This window comes from Hemiscyllium ocellatum, chromosome 1, assembly GCF_020745735.1.
Source record: "Hemiscyllium ocellatum isolate sHemOce1 chromosome 1, sHemOce1.pat.X.cur, whole genome shotgun sequence".
In the NCBI taxonomy this organism is placed as follows: domain Eukaryota; kingdom Metazoa; phylum Chordata; class Chondrichthyes; order Orectolobiformes; family Hemiscylliidae; genus Hemiscyllium; species Hemiscyllium ocellatum.
In genome coordinates this window covers 164,033,586-164,056,401 of record NC_083401.1, presented here as the reverse complement: position 1 = coordinate 164,056,401, position 22,816 = coordinate 164,033,586, and the positions used below count along the sequence as shown (strand labels likewise).

At 42.8% G+C, this 22,816-nt stretch overlaps 1 protein-coding gene across 1 annotated transcript in view; it reads left to right on the top strand.

Moving 5' to 3' along the window:
- The window catches only part of sh3d19 (SH3 domain containing 19), a 136,484-nt gene that overhangs the window by 95,794 nt on the left and 17,874 nt on the right, over nucleotides 1–22,816 (top strand). The window contains exons 8-14 of the mRNA XM_060827409.1: nucleotides 31–138; nucleotides 488–579; nucleotides 8,580–8,620; nucleotides 12,986–13,244; nucleotides 15,759–15,827; nucleotides 16,514–16,654; nucleotides 20,792–20,867. Coding sequence (XP_060683392.1) covers nucleotides 31–138; nucleotides 488–579; nucleotides 8,580–8,620; nucleotides 12,986–13,244; nucleotides 15,759–15,827; nucleotides 16,514–16,654; nucleotides 20,792–20,867 — 786 coding nt within the window. The remainder of the gene's footprint in view (nucleotides 1–30; nucleotides 139–487; nucleotides 580–8,579; nucleotides 8,621–12,985; nucleotides 13,245–15,758; nucleotides 15,828–16,513; nucleotides 16,655–20,791; nucleotides 20,868–22,816) is intronic.

Genomic DNA, 22,816 nt, shown 5'->3' with positions numbered 1-22,816 from the left:
TTATCCCCATTCTTTTCTCTGTGTGATCAGATCCTTTTCAGACATTACCTAGAGGTATGACAGGATGCACGGATACTGCATCAAGTCGGCCACCCTTAGTACGTAAACCTACAGTAATTCGTATACCAAACAAACCAGGTAAAAGGCAATGTTGCTTGTTTTGTTTCTGTGGGTGTTTGTGTGTTTGAGTCATTTTTATGTTCTTTTGGTCTCTCAGGAAGCTTTAGTGCATGAAGCTTAGGAATGTCATTACTTGTCAGATGCAAATTGCGCAAAAATAATGAGCAATACCAGCCTTTGGAAATAATCAGAAGTCTTCCGAACCATTTTGGTGAGGAAAAGAGACATTGTTTGATGTTTTGGAGGAACAGAAATTCAGTTGTGTTCCTGTGTCGGTTTTATATCGTTTAACTATGATTTACAAGGTATATGTTATGGAATGTGTGTGTTGACTATTCCTTCTCGTTCCTTTCACCTGCATCTTCAGAAGACATTGAAAGTCCTCCCCCTCTGCCTGTGGAGACACCTGTTGGAAATTTTGTTGCACAGAAGCCCAGCTTGTCGAAAGCTCCAGTTGAAGTAAGATATTAACTTCCTGATTTTCCTTTCAAAATCTGCACATTCTTTTTTGGTTCAGTCAGTTCTTCACTGAAGCAAATATAATTTTTGTTTATGCACAATGAGAAATTGCACAGTTCACTTTATATTCATTGTGTATGGGCTGACTCAGTCGTGCTAAGCCAGTTATGGTCATTGCCGAAATGGAAAATAGTTTGTATCTCATTTGATCATCTATGTGATAGGAATAAATGTCTGAAATAAGTAAGTAAATGTTGTTGCAAGAGGTTCCGAAATAGTTACATTCTAATAGAAAACCCCCAAACGGTTATGCTCCCCGTTAAAGAGGGAGGAACTGGCTAACCTGGTTTATTCAACTCCTTTTTGACTTGGTTTCAATAAGATTAATTTAAAAGGAGCCAATTTAATCAGGCTTTCTAGAATTTAAAAAAAGAATGAGTTCTCAAACATGAGATAAGATGATCAAATGTGACACTTGGGTGCACAGATTAGCACTGAGAGGGGAGTCCAACAAGTAAAAGAAAATAGACAGCAGTTTTCTGCCTGTCTGTGATGAAACGTTGTGGCTGTTAATGTGGGTGATTCTGGGAGTGCTGACTGTAATGTCTGGGCAGTTGCTTAGAAATTCTTGATTCTATACAAGCTTCCTTCAATAGTAACTTTGCTGACTACCTGTTTTCAGCAATCAGAGGGAGAAAGACTTCTTGTCTGCATGTGTACCCAGTGGAACCTTTCAGCTGTGTCCATTCTCAGCACGTTTAGCACAGTGTAACTTCAATCACAAGCTACCACACACTAGCACACTGAGCAGGGATGCAATTGGCTTTTAACCCACTTTCTTGCATATTCCTGGAAGGGTACACAAGAACAAAGAAAATTACAGCACTGGAACAGACCATTCAGCCCTCCAAGCCTGTGCTGATCAAGATCCTCTATCTAAACCTGTCACCTATTTTCCAAGGATCTGTCTCCCTCTGCTCCCTGTCCATTCATGTCTCTGTCTAGATACATCTTAAAAGTGCCTGCCTCGACCACCGCCAGTGTCAACGCATTCCAGGCACCCACCACCCTCTGTGTAAAGACCTTTCCACACATATCTCCCCTAAACCTTTCCCCTCTCACCTTGAACTCGTGACCCCCAGTAATTGAGTCCCCCACTCTGGGACAAAGCTTCTTGCTATCCACTGTCTATAAATCTCATGATATTGTAGACCTCAATCAGGTCCCCCCTCAACCTCTGTCTTCCTAATGAAATTAATCATAATCTACTCAACCTCTCTTCATAGCTCGCATCCTCCATAACAGGCACCATCCTGGTAAACCTCCTATGCACCCTCTCCAAAGCATTCACATCCTTACGGCAATGTGGTAACCAGAACTGTACACAGTATTCCAAATCTGGCCGAACCAAAGTCCTACACAACTGTAACATGACCTGCCAACTCTTGTACTCAGTACTCCATATGATGAAGGAAAATATGCTGTTTGCCTTCTTGACCACTCTATTGACCTGCGTTGACACCATCAGGTTACAATGGACCTGAACACCCATATCTCTCTGTGCATCAATTTTCCCCCAGGGCTTTTCCATTTACTGTATAGCTCGCTCTTGAATTGGATCTTCCAAAATGCATCACCTCACATTTACCTGGATTGAACTCCATCTGCAATTTCTCCGCCTGGCTCTCCAATCTATCTATATTCTGCTGCATTCTCTGACAGTCCCCTTCAATATCTGCTACTCCACCAGTCTTAGTCATCTGCAAACCTGCTAATCAGACCACCTATACCTTCCTTCAGATCATTTATGAATATCACAAGCAACAGTATTCGCAACATGGCTCCCTGTGGAACACCACTGGTCACAGTTCTCCATTTTGAGAAACTCCCTTCCAGTATTACTCTGTCTCCTGTTGCACAGCCAGTTCCCTATCCATCTAGCTGGTACACCCTGGACCCCATGCAACTTCACTTTCTCCATCAGCCTACCATGGGGAACCTTATCAAAAGCCTTACTGAGATCCATGTATAACACAAAATATGTCTTTCGCCCATAACTGCCTTTTTTTCAATTCATCATGTCTGGAGTGTGGGACATATTACATAGGAGATCACCGCTCAGTTTTATGGATGGCATATTTCTCTTTCAAGTTCCCTTACCATTCTTCAGGTGTGATATTTCATGGTTCCTCTTTAGGATTCTGTGTAATCTACAGAGGTATTTCAGAGAGCCACTGAATTTACATCCTCAGCCATCTTTTGGCTTGTATGTCTTTCTTTTAAAAAAAATGCATGTCATACTTCAAGTAAAAAATGAGGTCTGCAGATGCTGGAGATCACAGTTGAAAATGTGTTGCTGGTTAAAGCACAGCAGGTTAGGCAGCATCCAAGGAATAGGAAATTCGACGTTTCGGGCATAAGCCCTTCATCAGGAATGGGGCCAGTTTATCCACAAGCAATTTGAGATTAAGATTCCTTTTCATGAAAATATGCGTTAGAAATATAAAGTAAATTGTTGAGAGTACTAAAGTTATTATCTTTTGCCATGTGTTATCTTTGAAAATGTTTGACTCTTCGGCTATATGGAACAGTTTCATGATCACCAATAAACATCACACAGCTTCTCTCAACCACTGCTCATCACCTGAAAGCTAAGTTAGCGATTGTCAGAAGTTTGTTCAGACAGCTAGGACAGCCTCCATTTCTACTCTCCATTTCAAGAAGGAACCAGTGCAGAATGTTTGTGGCATTACTGCATAGTCAGGTCTGTTTCTGCCCTGACATCTGCCTTCCTTAGGAAAGAACGATAGATGATGGGATAGAAATCTGGGAATTCTCCCAATCTCATGTAATTTTAATCAGAGATGGGTGCAATCTGTGGAGGATTGGTATAAATGGCTGAAATCGATCATTGATGCTGCTTTTCTGAAGTTTCCTTGGAAGAGCCATCTCCAGGTTAAGTCATTAGGTGCAAATGGATGTTGCTTTGATCTAAAACCAAAACATGTGAACATTCATAATGCCCCTGTGGTTAAATGTGACATTGCTGAATATGACAGTGATGCCTCCCATAGTCAAATATTCTGTCAATATTCCTACATAAAGAATGCCTGCTCAGTCATGATCCCAGAACCCTAATTACAGACCAACAAGTTAACTTTTGTGAGGAATTCTTAATGAATATTTTAGCATCTGTTTTCACAAAATAGAGAGATGATCAGACCTTGCTACGGCGAAAATATAGAGAGGGCAGAACTACTGGGGTTTAATAAGATAATAGAAGTGGAGAAATTACACCTAGAGAAACATGTCCCATTAGGGAAGGGAAGTAATAGTTGAGACGCTGACAATTATCCTCTCTGACTGCAGGCTTGGTCTGAAGGCTGAATGACCTCCTTAGATCTGTATGCTTGCTTCGGTTTCTTTTTATACTGACCTAAACCCCATCTGAAGTTCTCTGGAGTATTCCACTTTTGTCACCTTGGGAAGCCATTCCCCTCACATTGTCCAATCATTGTTGCATTGTTTTGCCCAGATACTGTTTCGTGTGTGGATACTACTCCTCAACCGACCCTTCCCCCCCGTTGCTTCCTCAATGACTTGTGATCCTACCCCCTGCCCAACATCAAACCATTACCTCTCCTGCAGTGACTTCCACCCTCACCTACTCATGGCTGGTGTTGCCTCAAAAGGAATGAGGAACATAAGTTTGTGGGAGCCAAACTCAGCATTCTCCTTGAGGAGGATGGTTCCAGGAAGATTTAATAGCTATGTTCAAAATTATAAGCAGTTTTAAGGTAGAATAACTAAGGAGAAACTGTTTGTGCCAGTGGGCAGATCAATGTCCACGTGGTATGGATTTTTAAAATACTTTACAAAAGAACCAGAGGAGAAATTAGGAAAAGGTTGCTAATGCAGTCTGTTATGACCATCCGGAGCATTTTGCCGGAATATAGCATGGAAGCATATTCAGTAATAATTTACAAAAGGGAATTGAATAAATAATAAAGTATGAGGAAAGACTGGAGACTTGAGAAAAATTTTAAAACTCTCATCACGTGACCCATGGGTTTCAGGTTAACAGAGATAATCATATTGTAGTTAATGTTATCATGTATTATACTTTGCACGTCTGCATATTGGAGGCTGTTTATTTGTTCCTTGTGGCCTTCTATCTGATCATTCCATGATAGCGTGCATTGGGTTATTTATAGAACAGCATTTCTGAAGTTGTCCAAGCTTCAGCACCTCAGAGAACCACTTTGAGACAGTGTCACTTCTGATCTCAAACTGTGACTGTGTCTTACCACAGTCAAGAGTGTGGTGCTGGAAAAGCACAGCGAGTCAGGCAGTATCCGAGGAGCAGGAGAATCGGCATTTTGTGTATAAGCCCTTCATCAGGATTGCTGGGGAGGGGGCCGAGAGATAAATGGGAGGGGGGTGGGGAGTGGTGGTGGGGGTGGTGGAGGTAGCTGACAAAGTGATAGGTAGATGAAGGTGAGAGAGAAGGTGATAGGTCAGAAGGGGCAGTGATGGACAGGTCCAGAGGGCAGTGCCGAGTTGGAGGCTTGGGACTGGGGTAATGTGGGGGGAGGGGAAATGAGGAAGCTGTTAAATCCACATTGATCCTGTGTGGTTGCAGGGTCCTGAGGCAGGAGATGAGGCATTCTTCCTCCAGGCACCAGGTGGTAATGGTTTGGTGATGGAGGAGGCCCAGGACCTGCATGTCCTTTATGGAGTGGGAGGGGGAGTTGAAGTGTTCAGCCATGGGGCAGTGGGATTGGTTGGTCCGGGTGTCCCAGAGATGTTCTCTGAAACAATCCCCAAGAAGGCGACCTGTCGCCCCGATGTAGAGGAAACCACACCGGGTGCAATAGATGCAGGAGATGACATTGGTATCTTACCACAGGCTGAGCCAGCACATTGGATTCCTTTGTGTACCTGTCCGTCAGTGTCCGCTTTCTGGAATAGCTTGGTATCGTCCAGAACAAAGCAGCCCTCTTATTCGGCACCACATTCACAAACCTTCCCTCCCTCCACCACTAATGCTCAGTAGCAGCAAGTGTGCATCATCTACTGTAGAAATTCATTGAGAATGCTTGGACAGCGCTATCCAAATGGGATCCACCACCTGCAAGTTCCCCACCAAATCATCCACCATCCTGACTTAGAAATACATCACTGTTGCTTCACTGTCAAATCCTTCACTAATGGCATTGTGGGTTTACCAACAGCATGTGGAACCACAGTGATTCAAGAAGGCAGCTCACCCCCACCTCCTCAAGCAACTAGAAATGGACATAGAACATGGTCCAGCCAGCAACGCCCACTTCATTTGAATGAAGCTTTTTTAAAAAAAATTGATTTGCTTCTTCTGGATGTAGGCAGCAATGATCTCTTCCATTTTCGATTCACTTTCAAACCAATATTTACCGATGTGAATGTTGCTGTGTGGGCCAACACCTGTTGCCAATCCCTGATTGTCCTTGAGATGGTGGCGGTGAGCTGCCTTCTTAAACTGCTACCGTCATCTGGTGCAGAGACACCAGCACTACCATTACATGGAGGGGAGCTCTGGACGTTTGAGCCCAGTGAAGAGACAGTGACGTTGTTTTGAGACTTGGAGGGGAGCTTACAGTGTTGGTTTTCCTAAATGTCTGCAGCATTTATCATTCTAAATGGTAGAGTTGGCAGGTTGGAAACTGCTCGTGAAGGAGGCTTATGGAGTTGTTGTAGTACATCTTATAAAGGGGTGCACACTGCAGCCATGGTACACCAGTACTGGAGAGAGTGAATGGTTAAGGTAGTGGGTGAAATCCTGATCAAGTGAGCCTCTGTTCTGGATGGTGCTGAAGCTTCATGAGTGATGGTTGAACTGCACTAATTCAGCCAAGGGGAGAATATTCTAGAACACCCTGACATATGGCATGTAAATGATAGACAGGCTCTATGGAACCAGGAGGTGAGTTATTCATTTCCCGCTGATTAGCTTATTCAATGCTGATTAGCTTTTGCAGCCATAGTATTTATGTGCTTGCTTAAGTTTAGTTTCTGCTTAGTGGTAATACCCAGGTTTTTGATGGTGGGCGATTTAGTGATGGTAATGCCACAGAACACCGAAGGTAGATGATTAGCAGTGGTTAGCACTGCTCCTCACAGCGCCAGAGACCCAGGTCCGGTTCCAGCCTCTGGTCTATGTGGAGTTTGTACATTCTCCCTATGTGTCTGTGTGGGTTTCCTCTGGGTGCTCCGGTTTCCTCTCAGAACCCAAGGATGTGCAGGTTTAGGTGAATTGGCCACGCTAAATTGCCGATAGTGTTCAGGGATGTATAGGTTAGGTGCATTGGTCAGGAGTAAATAAAGAGTAATGGGTTTGGGTGGGAGACTCTTTGGAGGGTTGGTGAGGACTTGTTGGGCCGAAGGGCCTGTGTCCTCACTGTCGGGATTCTAAAATTAGCTTCTGTTTTGTTGGAGTTGTGCTGTAAATAGTACCAGGCCAGAATGGAGTTCAGATCTTGCTGAAAGCAGCCCTGCTTAGTATCTGAGGAGTTGCAAATGCTACTGAACAACAAGGTGGTACAGTGGCTCAGTGGTTAGCACTGTTGCCTCAGCGCATGGGATCTGGGTTCAGTTCCAGCCTTGGCTGACTATCTGTGTAGAGTTTGCATGTCCTCCCCATGTCTGTGTGGATTTCCTCCTCCCACAGTCCAAGGTTGTACAGATTAGGTGGATTTGTGGGGAAAGTAAATGTGAGGTTTGGGGATAGTCTGGCTCTGGGCAGGATGCTTTTTGGAGGGTTGGTGCAAACTCAATGCACTGAGGGACCTGTTTCCACACTGTAGGGATTCAATGACCACTGTGCAATCACTATGGAACATCCCAATTCTGACCTTATGATCAAGGGAGCATCATTAATGAAGCAGCTGAGGATGTTTGGATCTAGGTTAGGATCTTAGGGAAATTGTTGTGGTTCTGTTCGCCGAGCTGGGAATTTGTGTTGCAGACGTTTCGACCTCTGTCTAGGTGACATCCTCAGTGCTTGGGAGCCTCCTGTGAAGCGCTTCTGTGATCTTTCCTCCGGCATTTGTAGTGGTTTGTATCTGCCGCTTCCAGTTGTCAGTTCCAGCTGTCCGCTGCAGTGGTCGGTATATTGGGTCCAGGTCGATGTGCTTATTGATTGAATCTGTGGATGAGTGCCATGTCTCTAGGAATTCCCTGGCTGTTCTCTGTTTGGCTTGTCCTATAAGAGTAGTGTTGTCCCAGTCGGATTCATGTTGCTTGTCATCTGCGTGTGTGGCTACTAAGAATAGCTGGTCGTGTCGTTTCGTGGCTAGTTGGTGTTCATGGATGCGGATCGTTAGCTGTCTTCCTGTTTGTCCTATGTAGTGTTTTGTGCAGTTCTTGCATGGGATTTTGTACACTACGTTGGTTTTGTTCATGCTGGGTATCGGGTCCTTTGTTCTGGTGAGTTGTTGTCTGACAGTGGCTGTTGGTTTGTGTGCTGTTATGTGTCCTAGTGGTCGCAGTAGTCTGGCTGTCAGTTCAGAAATGTTTTTGATGTATGGTAGTGTGGCTAGTCCTTTGGGTTGTGGCATGTCCTCATTCCGTTGTCAAGCTATCCTGTGATATCCAGTCTATTGTCATCAGCTGCCGGTTAAAACAAAGTTTGTTGTAGTACAAAAAGGAATTAGCTGTCCATTGGGGGTTAAATATTAGTGCATTCCTGCTGTCACAGTCATCATGACAAATTCTCCTTCACCTCCTCTGTGCGCGTACACACACACACACACACCCCCTCCACTGCCCCTGCCTCAACGGGGTTATGGGACCCACCATCCTTTTAACTATGGTAGTAAAACCATTGGCAACAACTCTGAGGCCACATTCAGATTTCCACTGAGTGCGGACATGTGAAATTACTGATCATGTATGATTATTTATCTCTTGATTTTTAATTTTTTTTTATCTCTTGGTTTTAAAATTTATTTTCACTTTTTCAGAATCTTGGTGAGGTACCGGGACCAGTTGCTAACCAGTCTTCGTAAGTACCAGCAAATTACAGAACAAGCACAAATCTCATTTGACTTTCCTCAGCACGAGCCTGTATAAATCATGGAAGTTATGCAGAGCCATTTACCCCACAACATGACTTGGTTTACATGTTGCAATTAAATGACAAGTTTGTAAGCTAAAACATTCTGGTGAAAATATTCGCTGTTTCAGCGAATACTCACAATGTTACCCTTTACAGACACGTGAAGCAGATATTTAATGTTTATCAGATTAGGGCATTTTTTATAGAAGAAAACATTTAGTTAAGGTTACAGATCAGTAACCTACGGTCAGAACTGGCAGATGTTAAATATTTGTGACCTAGTCTAGATCTCCCACACAGAGGTTATCTTGAAATGTTTTCTGTATTGCATTGACATGTTAGGAGTAATTTGAACAAGTCAGTCATGAATTATATTATAGAACCCCTACAGTGTGGAAATAAGCTATTAGACCCAACAAGTCCACACCGACCCTCTGAAGAGTATCCCACCCAGACGCATTTCCCTACCACTCTACATTTCCCCTGACTAATGCACCTAGCCTACATATCCCTGAAGACTATGGGTAACTTAGCTTGGTCAATTCACCTAACATGTACATCTTTGGACTGTGGGAGGAAACCGGAGCACCTGGAGGAAACCCACGCAGACACGGGGGAATGTGCAAACTCCACACAGTTGCCCAAGGCAGGAATCAAACCCAGGGCCCTGGTGCTGTGAGGCAGCAGTGCTAATGTTACATTTGTATACAAAAATCTGAGGTAACATTTATTAAATTCACAGTTAGTCTGTACCATTGCATGTAATGCAGGTTCTAAGATACCATTAATGTAATGATGGTGGAGTATAATTATTCAATAAGTTTAATTCAATATTTTACTGTGTTCTGATCTGGCTAGGGACTGTTAACATTTAAAACAAAATCTGAACATTTAACATTAACCAGTACACTACAAGCTTTGAAAAAGTCAATAAAACATGTTTACTGTTTATAATTCCAACTGTTATCAAAGGTAAAACTTGACTTTGTTAGTTCGTGACTGTGGAGGCTCAGTCCTTTAGTCTGATTTTGTTCAATGCTCCCAAGCTATTGCTACACGTTCTGAGAACCACTGAACGTTCTTCCACTAGTTTCAAATTTTCTATTTCTGTTCCCTCTCAAAATTCAAACCGATTAAGTCTCTCTCACATTCCATATGGTGAATGAAGATATTAGTTTTAATTTTGCTCATCGTACGAATGTATTGATCTGTCATTTTCTTCAGCTGTCTTCGCTGCGTGCACATACTAACTACAAGCAGTGACTGATATTGGAAGGCTCTGCCTCTCTTCACAGCCTCAACCGGTATCAGTCTGCCCAAATGTCTTGGTTTCTAAATCTCAGATTCAGTTTTGTTTAATTAGTAACTGGGAGGGTTGGTTTACTTTTATGTTTCCCTTTACTGTTTCTATTTAATTCTTCTGTCTTCAGTTATCACGCACATTGTTTTAAGCTTATCCACCTGCTGTTTTATAGCTCTATCTCTTCCTGTCTACAGTCAAAGCATTTATTCCTCAAACTAAAAGTTATATTCTAAAACCAGTGACTCATTGGTGAGATATTTGCAACAGCCATGGTGCACAGATACAGAAGGGTTCCATGCTTCATCTTAGATTGATGTGAAACTTGGAGATCCAGACAATTAAATTGATGTCGTATCAATATAGAAACCAACACAAACAACAGGAGAACAACTTCCCTGCATTTTAAATGTGCTGGGTTGAGGTTGGATGACTAACCTGCTGAAGGGATCTCATCCGTGAGTTTTAATATGCCAATGAGTTGACTTTGTCTGGTTTTGGTAACAATTTAAAATTCCAAGTACTTGGAAAACCTGACAGCTGAAAGGAATGAGCCACTGCCAGGTCCGTCAGGTCACTTCCATTCTATGATCTCTTTCTCCTCACCCTGTATTCTCATACCCCATGTCCTTCTGTCCACTCTGTGATCTCTAATACCATACCCTTGAGATCTCTCCCACTGAATTTCTCACTCACTGTCATCACACCCACTGTGCTGTAAACACCCTATCCATCTCCTAATCTTACCCTAACACCAAAATCCCTTTCTCTACTTCAGTGCCTTGTGATCCCTTGCTGTATATCCCCTTGTCCTTGAGTTGTTCCACCCCATGGAACAAAAAGACCATTTGACTCATTGTGTCCACCCCACGACAACTTAACTATTCTAATTCTATTTTCTAACATGCATATGCCAGGACATCGCAAGTGCATGTCTAAATACTACTTAAAAGTTATGAGGGTCTTTGCCTTTACCACCAGAGAGTCTAGATTCTCATCACACTCTCAGTAGAAAAGGTTTTCCTCACACCTCATCTAAGCTTCTTATCTTAAATCTATGCCACCATGGTCATTAAACCCTCCATAGGGAAAACTGTTTTCCTGTCTATCCAATCTATGCCCCTCATAATTTTGTACATCTCAATCACGTTCCCTATCAATTTCCCCTGCTGTATGGAAAACACCCAAAAGTCTATCCAATCTCTAACTGAACTCTCCAGTCCAAGCAACATCATCGCAAAATTCTTCTTCACCCTCTCCAATGTTATCACATCCCTTGTATAATGTGGGTTCCAGAACTGCGCACAATATTCTAGTTGTGACCTAACCAATGGTTGATACAGTTCCAGAATAAGCTCCCAAGTCTTAACTTCATTAGTCAAGGCATAGATTTAAGTATCCAAGTGCTGCCTTAACCACTTCATCCACCTGTCCTGATACCTGAAGGGACAGTTGAACATGTACACCAAGGTTTCTCTGACCTTTGGTGATTCACAGGGCCTACTGTTTATTACCTAAGTCTTGTCCAACTGCATTGCGTCACATTTATCTGGATTGAATTCCATTTGTCACTGAATAGCCCATCTCACCAGCCTGTATATGTCCTTCTGTAATCAAAGGCTAAAAGATAAAGTCGTTACTGTCTTAACAGGCCATTGGGCTGCTCTCTCATTGGCGAAAGAAGACAGGTGGTGGTTTAACCTGAAGGTCACCACACCCTTCATCCAAGGGGAGGGCTTGAGAAAATGGTCCTTCATGGTAACCTCAGCTGGTGCAAGAATTGAACCCACTCTGTTGGTGCCACTCTGCATCACCAACCGGCCATCCAGCCTACATTAGCAAGTGCATTGACAACATCGCTGGGTCCAAGACCATCACTTCTCGCCCCAACCAGAAGCTATAAATGATTGCAAAGGTGTGTGCACAGCTAAGGACCCATGGTTCCACCTTCAGAGCAGATGACAAGGAGGCCCTAACAACAGCAAGGGCCAACCTGACCCCGACCATCAAACAGGCAAAGTGTGCACGCTCCCAGGGAATACACAGCCACTTTCAGGACAGCAGCGATGCACGGAGCATGTGGAAGGGCATCCAGGCCATCACCAATCACAGAACAGACCCTACAACAGATAGGGAGGACAGCTGAGAGGATCATCGGGGTCTCTCTTCCCTCCATTACAGACATTTACACCACACGCTGCATCAGAGAGGCTAAGGGCATTGTGGAAGACCCCACACACCCCTCACTCAAACTCTTCTCCCTCCTGCCATTTGGTCTCTCACAGCCAGACTGTGTAGTAGTGTCTTCCCCCAAGCCATCAGGCTTCTTGACACCGTATGATTACCCTCTATTTCATTTGCAATTTCCAGATGGCTTGTTGAATTGCTGCTAAAACAATGTTTTATTAATGATCATTCATTGTTACATTGTAGTTTGTCTGCCACTGTGCCTATTGTTGTGTCTTGTCAGGAATTTCTGTGCTGCCTTGCATGCTTTGCACTTCTCGATGCACTTTATGCTGCCCTGAGCTTTCATGTAGTCTGTGTTCATACAGCACCCTTGGTCCTGGAGGAATGCTGTGTCGTTTTTATTGTACCAGGTGGATATGGCAGAGATGACAAATAAAGTTACTCTACTCTACTCTAACTGAGCTAGCCAATCCTATCCCCCTCACTATTTGTCACCTCACTAATTTTTATATCATCTGCGAACATACCAATCAACCCTCCTACATCAACTCTAAATCATTCATATAAACCACAAATAGCAATTATGCCTAAATCTATTTTTAGCAATTTATAATGGTTTTTTTAATGAAATATGTGTATGTCGATTCAAAAAAGCTCTTTAAGTAACATCTTAGTGAAATATAAAACTTATGTTTATACTTATGAATGTTCAAGTTTATGTATAGAATTTTAGACAGATAGGCTTAAAGTACTGTAACATCTGTTAACCTGTAGGCATTCTCTTTAGACTGTGTATAACTACAGCTCCTCTTATATTCCAGGACAGCTACCAGCAAAATCCGTCCTGCGCGGCCTCCCCCAGCTAAAGCTGGTCCAGCCCGACCTCCTCCACCAAAGATCTCTGCAGCATCAAGCCAACCTCACCGGTCTTCATCTGAAGTGGGAATCAACAGCACTGCGGGAAAAAGCAGCCCACGTGCCCAAAGCAAGATCAGTCCCAAAGGAGCCATACCTCCGAAAAAACGACCTGCGCTTCCACCTCGCCCAGCTCCTGGACACCCACTCTACAATAAATATATGGTAATCAACAGAGACATTGAAACGTCAACGTTGCGATGTAATATTATTGAAGTGTAGTGTTGAAATGTTTACTTCTTCAAACGTCCTTCCTTTGTTAATTCTTATCATGATGTTTAAGGTACAATTTCTTAAAAGGGGAATATTAAAGACTGACCATAGAGAGCATTGCAGGTTAACCTGATGCTATCTAAAGTCCCCATATATCCACTGGTTAGTGATTCCATTCATAACTGCGATAGAGTTTGTTTTCCCCTTCACTAAGCTGAGGCCCCATTGAAACCTACCTTCCATCTCCCCAATTGACATTGACCCAAATTAGCACAAACCCAGAAATAGAAACTGAAAGATCGAGTGCTGATTGAAAAGTTACGAGAATTACAATGGAAAATAATTCAAGTTTTGCATTTGTTATATCTTTAACTGCAGACTTTGCAATGTCAATTTTGCAATGTTTTAGCTTCTCAATGGTAAATTAGAAATAGTTCGGTTTACTGAAGGATCCAACTCTGTGTCCTTTTATACGTTAGTGATTTTAATTGAAATTCTTTCCTGTTCTATCTGTGCCATCCTTTGATTAAAGAGCAGTGGTTGGACCTGCAATCCTCTTTTTATATTAAAAAAAAACAATAAATGAAGTTCCAAATTCCTTCCCAGCTGAGATGCTTTCAATGTTGAACTAAATTCATACAGGGTGATAACCTGAAGTCAGGCCCCTCTGTATCATGCAAGTGCTGTTAGGGGAACATGCCCAATGATGCTTATTTGATTTCCTCACTTTGGGGAAAAGGAGAACACAATCAGCCCAACTAAGCTGAGGAACTTGGAATGCAGGATACCCACACTGTGGACTATGAGGCTGCTAATCTGGCTTTGCTGAAAGAAGATTTTAGGCTTTACAAAAGTAATTGTTTGGGGTGACATTACAAAAATGCTTGTATTGAAAATGGGAATGTGAGGAACACTGGTTGCGTTGCTCACTCAATGTTTCCTGAGAATCTGAATCCTTTTCCTGAACTGCTGCACACTGTGGGTGTCCAATAATGGACATATAGACAGATCATAAAATTGTGAAACCCTGCACAACTAAGCAAAATTTCAACTTACCACAATTTTGACTTTGGATGCTAGTGTGCGGCCGGCAATATGTTTTAGTCACCCCTTGAGATTTTCATTTCTGTTAACAAAAATCGATGAAGTTGTGGAACAAGCAACTGAATCAACATTGTCTGTTCTACACTATCAACCAGTTAACATTGTTTCACTCCCTATCAATACTACAGGTTTTGTAATTCTATCCTAAAATTAATTTCAAAATTATTGCTGTACGTAACAAAATACAAGTGAGTCAGATGGAAAATGTGGAGTACTTGAAAAAGGTGAATATAACTTCAAAATTCTAACATAAAAAATTATTGGAAATGCATAGCATCTTGAAGAGAAAAACTGGTTCGTCTTTCAACCTTAAATTGGTTACCCCAATCTCTCAAAATAACCAATCAATGTTGGTAAGAAATCAGTCATCAGCTTAAATATAGTCCTACCGTAACTTTTCAATCACTAACTGAAATGTGCAGTTTGGATTTAACTTCTTTTTTACCTGAATCCAATTTGAATTTAGTGTGTCTGTTCATATGATATTGGGCTCAAAAACTAATACCCTAGTACTTCAGAGTGAGTTTGTTCAAACAGGAGTTTTCAACATGCTCACAAATCTTCCTTTTCCAAATCAAAAGTTCTCATTGGCCTGTGCAGTCCACATTTAGGAATCAGGCTAGAAGCTCCCACAGCAGCCGAAGAAAGAATATATCTTTTAATCATAATATTGAGTCACAGAGATTGGGGGAAGAAATTTTCATTTGATATGTATAGCAACATTGGAAACATATTCTGCAAACTTGAATGTATAATTTTCCTGCAAGAAACCACATTGTATTTTTGTAAATTAAGCTGCACACTAATGATATGGCTAAATGATGCAATTTATTGCCTTGTCTGGCACTTTGTGATAAGAATGTTTTATTGCTCTAGTTTTACAAGACTCACCTTGGACTCAGTGACAGCATCCTCACTTCGGAGTCCAGAGTTGTGGGTTAAAGCCCTACTCCAGGACTTGAGTACGTTACCCGGCTGACACTTTAGTACTGAAGAGACCGTCGTTGGTGGGGATACCCTCTCTCTCGGCCAGTTATTTAACCAAGTTCCCATCAACCCCCTCAGGTGGCCAGCAACATCATCAAAAACTGCTTGGCTGGTCATTAGTCTTGCTGCTGTGTGCACGTTGGTCGCTGTTTGTCAAAAATAGTTTAGTCACTTGAAGTTATTGGCTTAAGAGATATTCTGAAGATGTGGAAGGTAGATATTTGTAAATTAATTGATAGATCAGCAACAATGTAAGTGAATGTCAGAACATGATTGAGGGCCTTAAGTTCCTATGGTTCTCCTCCCTACAAATGTGTATATTTATTTATTTTTACAATTCTAAACTTTGTATTTATTTTATAAATGTATTTTCAGCTGCCTGTACCTCATGGGATTGCTGAATGTGATGTCAGCTCCACGGTCCCAGGGCAACTGTCATTCCGGGTGAGCTGGACCTCCGTTTGTATTTTGTTTGGTAAAGGTGTATGGCCGAGTGTATGTTGTGTGTATGTTGTTATTCTGAATCAACTGTGAGGGCACAAGGTAAGAATGTCATGTGGTGTTTCTACAATGGACACTTGTTTCAAGTAACAAAGGAACTCAATGTTTGTTAGTGATGGGAAGCTACTCAGAATTGCACAGCCTTTTGAGAAAGAGTTTGGAAGTTGACTAATTCCAAAAGACCTTTGCTTTATTTGGAAACTCCTAAGGTGAGCTCACATTGGGGCCATTCTAACAATTGTTTGACATTGTTACCATCTGTGGAGTCTGGTAGGGTTCCTCATCCTGAAATGCAATTAGGACATTGATGATGATGATGATGATGATGATATGTAAATTAGGGGATAATCGGGTTAGAATTGGATCTGTGTCTGTGAATGTGTGGGAACAATTGGAGCTTTATGATGTTTAGTAGAAATAAAATTAGAGAAGGATATGTCTGGATTCTATTGAACCAGCCTTTAATCCTCAGATGTTTAACATCTGTTCATATATTTTTGATTTGTGGAAATGCAATAGAAACATGGAATGTGGATTAGAATAGTGGGAAATCATGACAATTGGAACATGACTCAGTAAAATTTAATGATGAAGTTGCATTTGGATGTTTCCTTTCTCTGCTTCAACAGCAAGGTGAAGTGCTGATTCTCAAGCAGTGCACTGACCAGGCTTTCCAGTGTCAAAAAGGGCTTGAGACTGGCAAAGTTCCTTCATCCTGTTTGAAGATAATCACTCCAATGGATGAAGAGGAGGTGAAAGGGACTGGCAAGGTCAGTGTGGAGCACATATTTGTGGTTCTAACTAATAGGAACAAAATGGTACAAAAGGGACAGCCATTTGAACTTCTCTGCATTTAAATTCCCTAAGAGAATGAGGCTAAGGAAATAATAATGGGGAAACCAGGAAATGGCAGAGCAGTTCATCAAAGGCATTGCATCAGTCTTCACAGTAGAAGACACTAATAGTGTCCGAAATTGACAAATAAACAAGGGGCAAAAGGAGAGGAAATAAAAATACAATAACTATCACTAGAGGAAAGTATGAGGGAACCAAATCCCCCTGGTCCTGATCAGTTGTATCTGATATTACAGGCAGCAGCTGTCGAGATTGTGGATGTACTGGTAATAATCTTCCAGGAATCTGTAGGTTCTTGTAAAGTGTCATAATGTTGGAATATGCAATATTTTAAAATGTAAGGACACAAAGAAAAGCTTAACATCTTTTTATTGGGAAACTGTTGGAGGAAAATTCGGGATATAATAGCAAAGCACTGAGGAAGATGTGATATGATCAAGGAGAGTAAGCATGGCTTCGTGAAGGGGAAATCATGTCTGACAAATTTACTGGAATTCTTTGATGAGGCAACAACCAGGGCAGATAATATATTTGGATATTTTTCAGAAGGCATTTTATAAGATACCATACATTAGAATACTTAATAAGATAAAACCCATGGTGTGGGAGGTAGTCAATTTGCATGGATAGAGGATTGGCTAACTCAGATTTGGGATAAGGTGGAGGGTATTTTCAGGATGGCAACATGTGACTAATGAGGAGAAAGTGAGGTCTGCAGATGCTGGAGATCAGAGCTGAAAATGTGTTGCTGGAAAAGAGCAGCAGGTCAGGCAGCATCCAAGGAGCAGGAGAATCAACGTTTCGGGCATGAGCCCAGTCTTCAGCTGGACACACTTTCCTCATTCCTGAAGAAGGGCTCATGCCCGAAACGTCGATTCTCCTGCTCCTTGGATACTGCCTGACCTGCTGCGCTTTTCCAGCAACACATTTTCAACATGTAACTAATGGTTTACCACAAGTAATGGTGCTGGGACCACAAATTAATGACAACATAGGTGAAAGACTTTGGCTGAGGAAAGTACATGGACTGTAGCCAAGCTTGCAGATGACACAAACATAGATAGGAAGGCAAATGGTGAGGATAACAGAGTCTGCACAGGGATAGAGCTGGTTAAGTGTGTGGGCAGATGAATTTAATGTGAGAAAATAAGGGATTATGCATTTTGGCAAGAAGATAAAAGGAGCTATATGTTTTATAAACAGAGAAAGACTACAGAAAGCCACAAAACAGAGTGTCTTTGCAAAAGACAATGTCACTCTACATCTAATATCTAAAATTCTCTAGGTTTTCCAAGCTTTCTGTACGCTTGGTGGATGTAGCTTCAGTATTGCTGTTACTAAGATTTGTTTGTTTTCATGGGATGCTAGCATCACTGACAAGGTCAGGATTTATTGCTGACCTGTAATTGCCCTGAGAAGGTGGTGATCAGCTGCTTTCGTGAACTGTTGCAGTCCGCATGGTGTAGGTACATCCACAGTGCTGTTAGGGAGGCGATTCCAAGCATTCAACCCAGCAACAAGTGAGATTGGTGTGTGACTTAGAAGGGAACATGCAGGTGGTGACCTTCCCATGTAGGGCTTGGAAGGTATTGCTGATAAGTTAACACCATCCGCACCCTCTTTCCCCCCCCCACCCAACCTCAGACTAGAACCTCACCTCCCATCACCAAACCATCATCTTCCAGACCATCCACAATCTCATCACCTCGGGAGATCTCCCATCCACAGCCTCCAACCTCACTGTCCCAGAACCCGGCACCTCCCGGTTCTACCTCTTCCCAAAAACCACAACCCTGACTGCCCCGGTCGACCCATCATCTCTGCCTGGTCCTGCCCCACAGAACCCATCTCCTCATTTCTCAAAACCGTCCTGTCCTCCTTAGTCCAGGAACTCCCCAGATACATTTGGGACACCACCCACACCTTCCATCTCCTCCATGACCTTCGTTTCCCTGGCCCCCAACACCTCACCTTCATTACGGGCATCCAGTCCCTGTACATCACCATCCACCATGACCAGGGCCTCCAAGCCCTCCATTTCTTCCTCTCCCGCTGACCCAACAGTACTCTACAACTGACACACTCATTTGATTGGTGGAACTGGTCCTCATAGGCCCCAGCGAAACCTGCCTCTTCATAGGGTACATGGAACATGTACCATGCTCCCACTAGGAGGTTGAACAGTTCATCAAGTTCACAAACACCTTCCACCCTGATCTTAAGTTCACCTGGTCCGTCTCTGACACCTCCCTCCCCTTCCTGGACCTCTCCGTCTCCAGTGACCAACTCAACACTGGGTTTCACATCCGGCAGAGATTTTCCTGCACACCTACCCACCTCATCTACTGTGTCCATTGCTCTCGATGTGGTCACCTCTATATCAGGGAGACAGGATGCCAACTCCCCCTCCTATACCCAAGGACATGTAAGTCCTGGGCCACCTGACAGCGGAGGAAGAATGCCACATTTTCCGCCTTGGGACCCTTCAATCACACGGCTTCAACATCGACTTCACTCGTTTCCAAATCTCTTCCTCCCCACACCCCATCCCAGATCCAACTCAGCACAGCCCTCTTGACCTGTCCTACCTGTCCTCCATCTTCCTTCCCACCAATCTGCTCCATCCTCCTCACTGACCAATCACAGTCAACCCCCACTTGCATCGACCTATCACCTTCCCATCTATCTTGCCCCCAGCCCCAACTCTACCCCCATTTATCTCTCAGTCCCCTTCCCTCTCCACATTCCTGAAGAAGGGCTTATGCCCGAAACATCAACTCTCCTGCTCCTCAGATGCTGCCTGACCTGCTGTGCTTTTCCTGTGCTGCACTTTTCAACTCTGATAAATTAATGCAGTTAACCTTCTAGAAGGTACACACAATTTCCACTGGTGTTCACTTGGGTTCCAATCAAACAGACTGCTTAGTCCTGGGACAAGGTTCAAGGGATAAATCCTGCCATGGGTAGCACAGTGGTTAGCACTGCTGCCTCACAGCGCCAGAGACCCAGGTTCAATTCCTGCCTCAGGCGACTGTGTGGAGTTTGCACATTCTCGCCGTGACTGCGTGGCTTTCCTCCGAGTGCTCCGGTTTCCTCCCACAATCCAAAAAAATATGCAGGTTAGGTGAATTGGCCATGCTAAATTGCCCGTAGTGTTAGGTGAAGGGGTAAATGTAGGGGAATGGGTCTGGGTGGTTGCGCTTCGGCGGGTCAGTGTGGACTTGTTGAGTCCGAGGTAGAGGACAGAACCCCAAAATGTGTGGATGACATGAGCAAGTTATCAATACACATCAGGAGGACAGAGGCTGGGGAAATAGTTATGCCTTTACAGATGAAATGTTAAGTCATTCATTTTGACTGTGGAGGCAACACTAGCTCATGGGTATAACTTAAAGGGGATGCAAGAACGAAAAGTCTTCAGAGTGTTTGCACAAACATCCATGAAGGAAAGGCATCAAGTAGAAAAGCCAGGGTATTTTGCTGAAAATATATCTCTAAATATCAGTAGCTTGGCCCCAGCTTGTATCTTGTGTCCTTTAAAGAAAGGAAACCTGCTATTTGCACTCAATTCTGTACACTACACTTTCGGAAGAATGTGAAGGTTTTGATGGGTGGATGAAAGAGATTTTATTAGGATGAGAAATTGCAATGACATGGGTAGACTGGAGCAGCTGATGTTATTTCCCCCAGAGCAGAAAAGACGAGATTTGATAAAGATGTAAAGCATAAAAGGTTTCAATACTGTTTTCATTGGCTGAAGGAATGTTAATGAGAGTGCGTGAAATGAACGTGATTAGCAAAAGAACCAGAGATGACATGAAAAGAAAATTTCAGACTGCCAGTGGTTAGGATTTGGAGTGCACTGCGTGACAGCGTACTGGATACAAATCCAATTGGAGCATTCATAAAAGGAATTGGATACGATAGCAGAAAGAATTGCAGGATATGGAAAAAAGTAAGGGAGTAGGCCTGATTCACTGGATTGCTTTTCAAAAGGAGTGAACACAGATTTAATGGTCTGAATTTCCATTTTGTGTGTTCTGTTTTCTTAGAAACTCTTCTCTCCTGAACAGCAGCTTGGAGAAAACCGTGCTCCCCATGCTATAGTGCTGCATGACTTCACAGCAGGTAAGAGATTCTTTAGTTCTGGGGAAAGGAAACTTCTGCACCTTCATTAAAATATTTTAGCTAATTTTCATGCACTATGCAATATTACAGCTTTTATTATCTTGACCTTGTTAATCTGCTAAATACCTAGGGTGGCATTTATTTTTATTTTGCTAATTGGTCTTCTATAGTTGTAAATTTGACGTGATTTTATGCAAAGAGAATAAATTCTAGAAATTGTTATAATAACACAATAATTGAGGTACAGGGAAAGACCTTTCCATTACTCAGCTGAATAAGAACCTGCACTCCTAACATTGTACTGTATTCGCATTATGAATGTGTCAGACAAGGCACAGAAAGGAACTGCTTTTGGACAGGGGAAACTATCAGTTGTTTTCAGCTCAGAACATTATTGGAGTATTATGTATATTTTGTAGTCTGCTTAAAAGAGGACTGTAGATGAGATTAGATTACTTACAGTGTGGAAACAGGCCCTTCGGCCTAACTAGTCTACGCCGACCCGCCGAAGCGCAACCCACCCATACCCCTACATTTACCCCTACCTAACACTACGGGCAATTTAGCATGGCCAATTCACCTAACCTGCACATCTTTGGACTGTGGGAGGAAACCGGAGCACCCGGAGGAAACCCACGCAGACATGGGGAGAACGTGCAAACTCCACACAGTCAGTCGCCTGAGGCGGGAATTGAACCCGGGTCTCTGGCGCTGTGAGGCAGCAGTGCTAACCACTGTACCTTTGTTTTTCTGGTGTTAATCCTTCTGGCTTACAGCACACATTAACGGTTAGTAAGAGCCACAGTGAACACCTGATAAACATTTCTCTTTTTGTGTGAGAGTGCTGGATTGTCCACCGCTCCTGAGCCACAGTGGTTTCCATGGGCTAGCAATAATATGAACCATTTACTCCTGGCCCTGTACCCATGCACCTCTACCTCCTCTTGTTTCCTGCTTCGTGGGAATACAATACTTGGCTTCTGTTTTACTCAAAGGGATTGTATTGATTTGAGGAATTAACCAGTAGATATATTAATAATCTGTACACTGCTACATTCATGTTGACATATCCAAACTTTGGTCTTAATTTAAACTGGATCTTGAACTTTGAATGTAAAATAAACTAAATGCACCTATAAAATTTATGTTCAAAGATGGAAGTAAGTGTGTAATGAGTGCGTACTGTCAATTAGTCTTTATAGAAAGGGTTGCCAATCTTTTTCTTAATAAGAGCTACTTCTGATTGATAAAAAATATCACAAGCGACAGATTAAACAGACATAGACATATTTTTCTTTCACACTTGTAAACAAACAATGGTTCTGCCACTCTTTTGGAAATAGTACAACTTGTGCCTTTTCATTCTCTGTGTTCATGATGTCGATGAGGGTAGATTATTTTTTCTGCCACAGTTTAGCTAACTATGAAGCAAACTTGCAACATGGCTTCAGCAACAAAGCAGGAAGGGATAGAGCTGATAAACTCGGGGTTTTTCCAGCTCGGTTTGTTTTATATGGTTTGTCACCTTCACCATCTCCCAGACTCTTGGGATTGCCATCACCTCTTAGTTGTATCTGAGCTTCCTGCCCCTGGGTAGCTCAATGCCTGGCACTTGCACATTGGCCACTTTCCAGGCTATCCAAAGCAGCTGTCCAGATCTGGTTCCCATGGTGATCTGGTTCCCCCGGTGATCTTTCTCCAACCTCTGGTCGTGATGGTGGTTCCATCTTGCTGCCTCCTGGCCAGATTCTTTCTTGACCAGTTCCTCCTGTTGGTGCCCTCATTGCTGCCACTGCCAGTGGTGGTGACCACCTTCCATTGCCAGCTCTGGGGTTTGGGGTTGGCAGTGTGATTCTGACAAATTAGTCACTAGCTTCTGGTGTGAAAGTAATCAAATGACTTGAAACATGTAATCTATTGGTTATTTTCCAAAGCTTAATGCAAGCTAC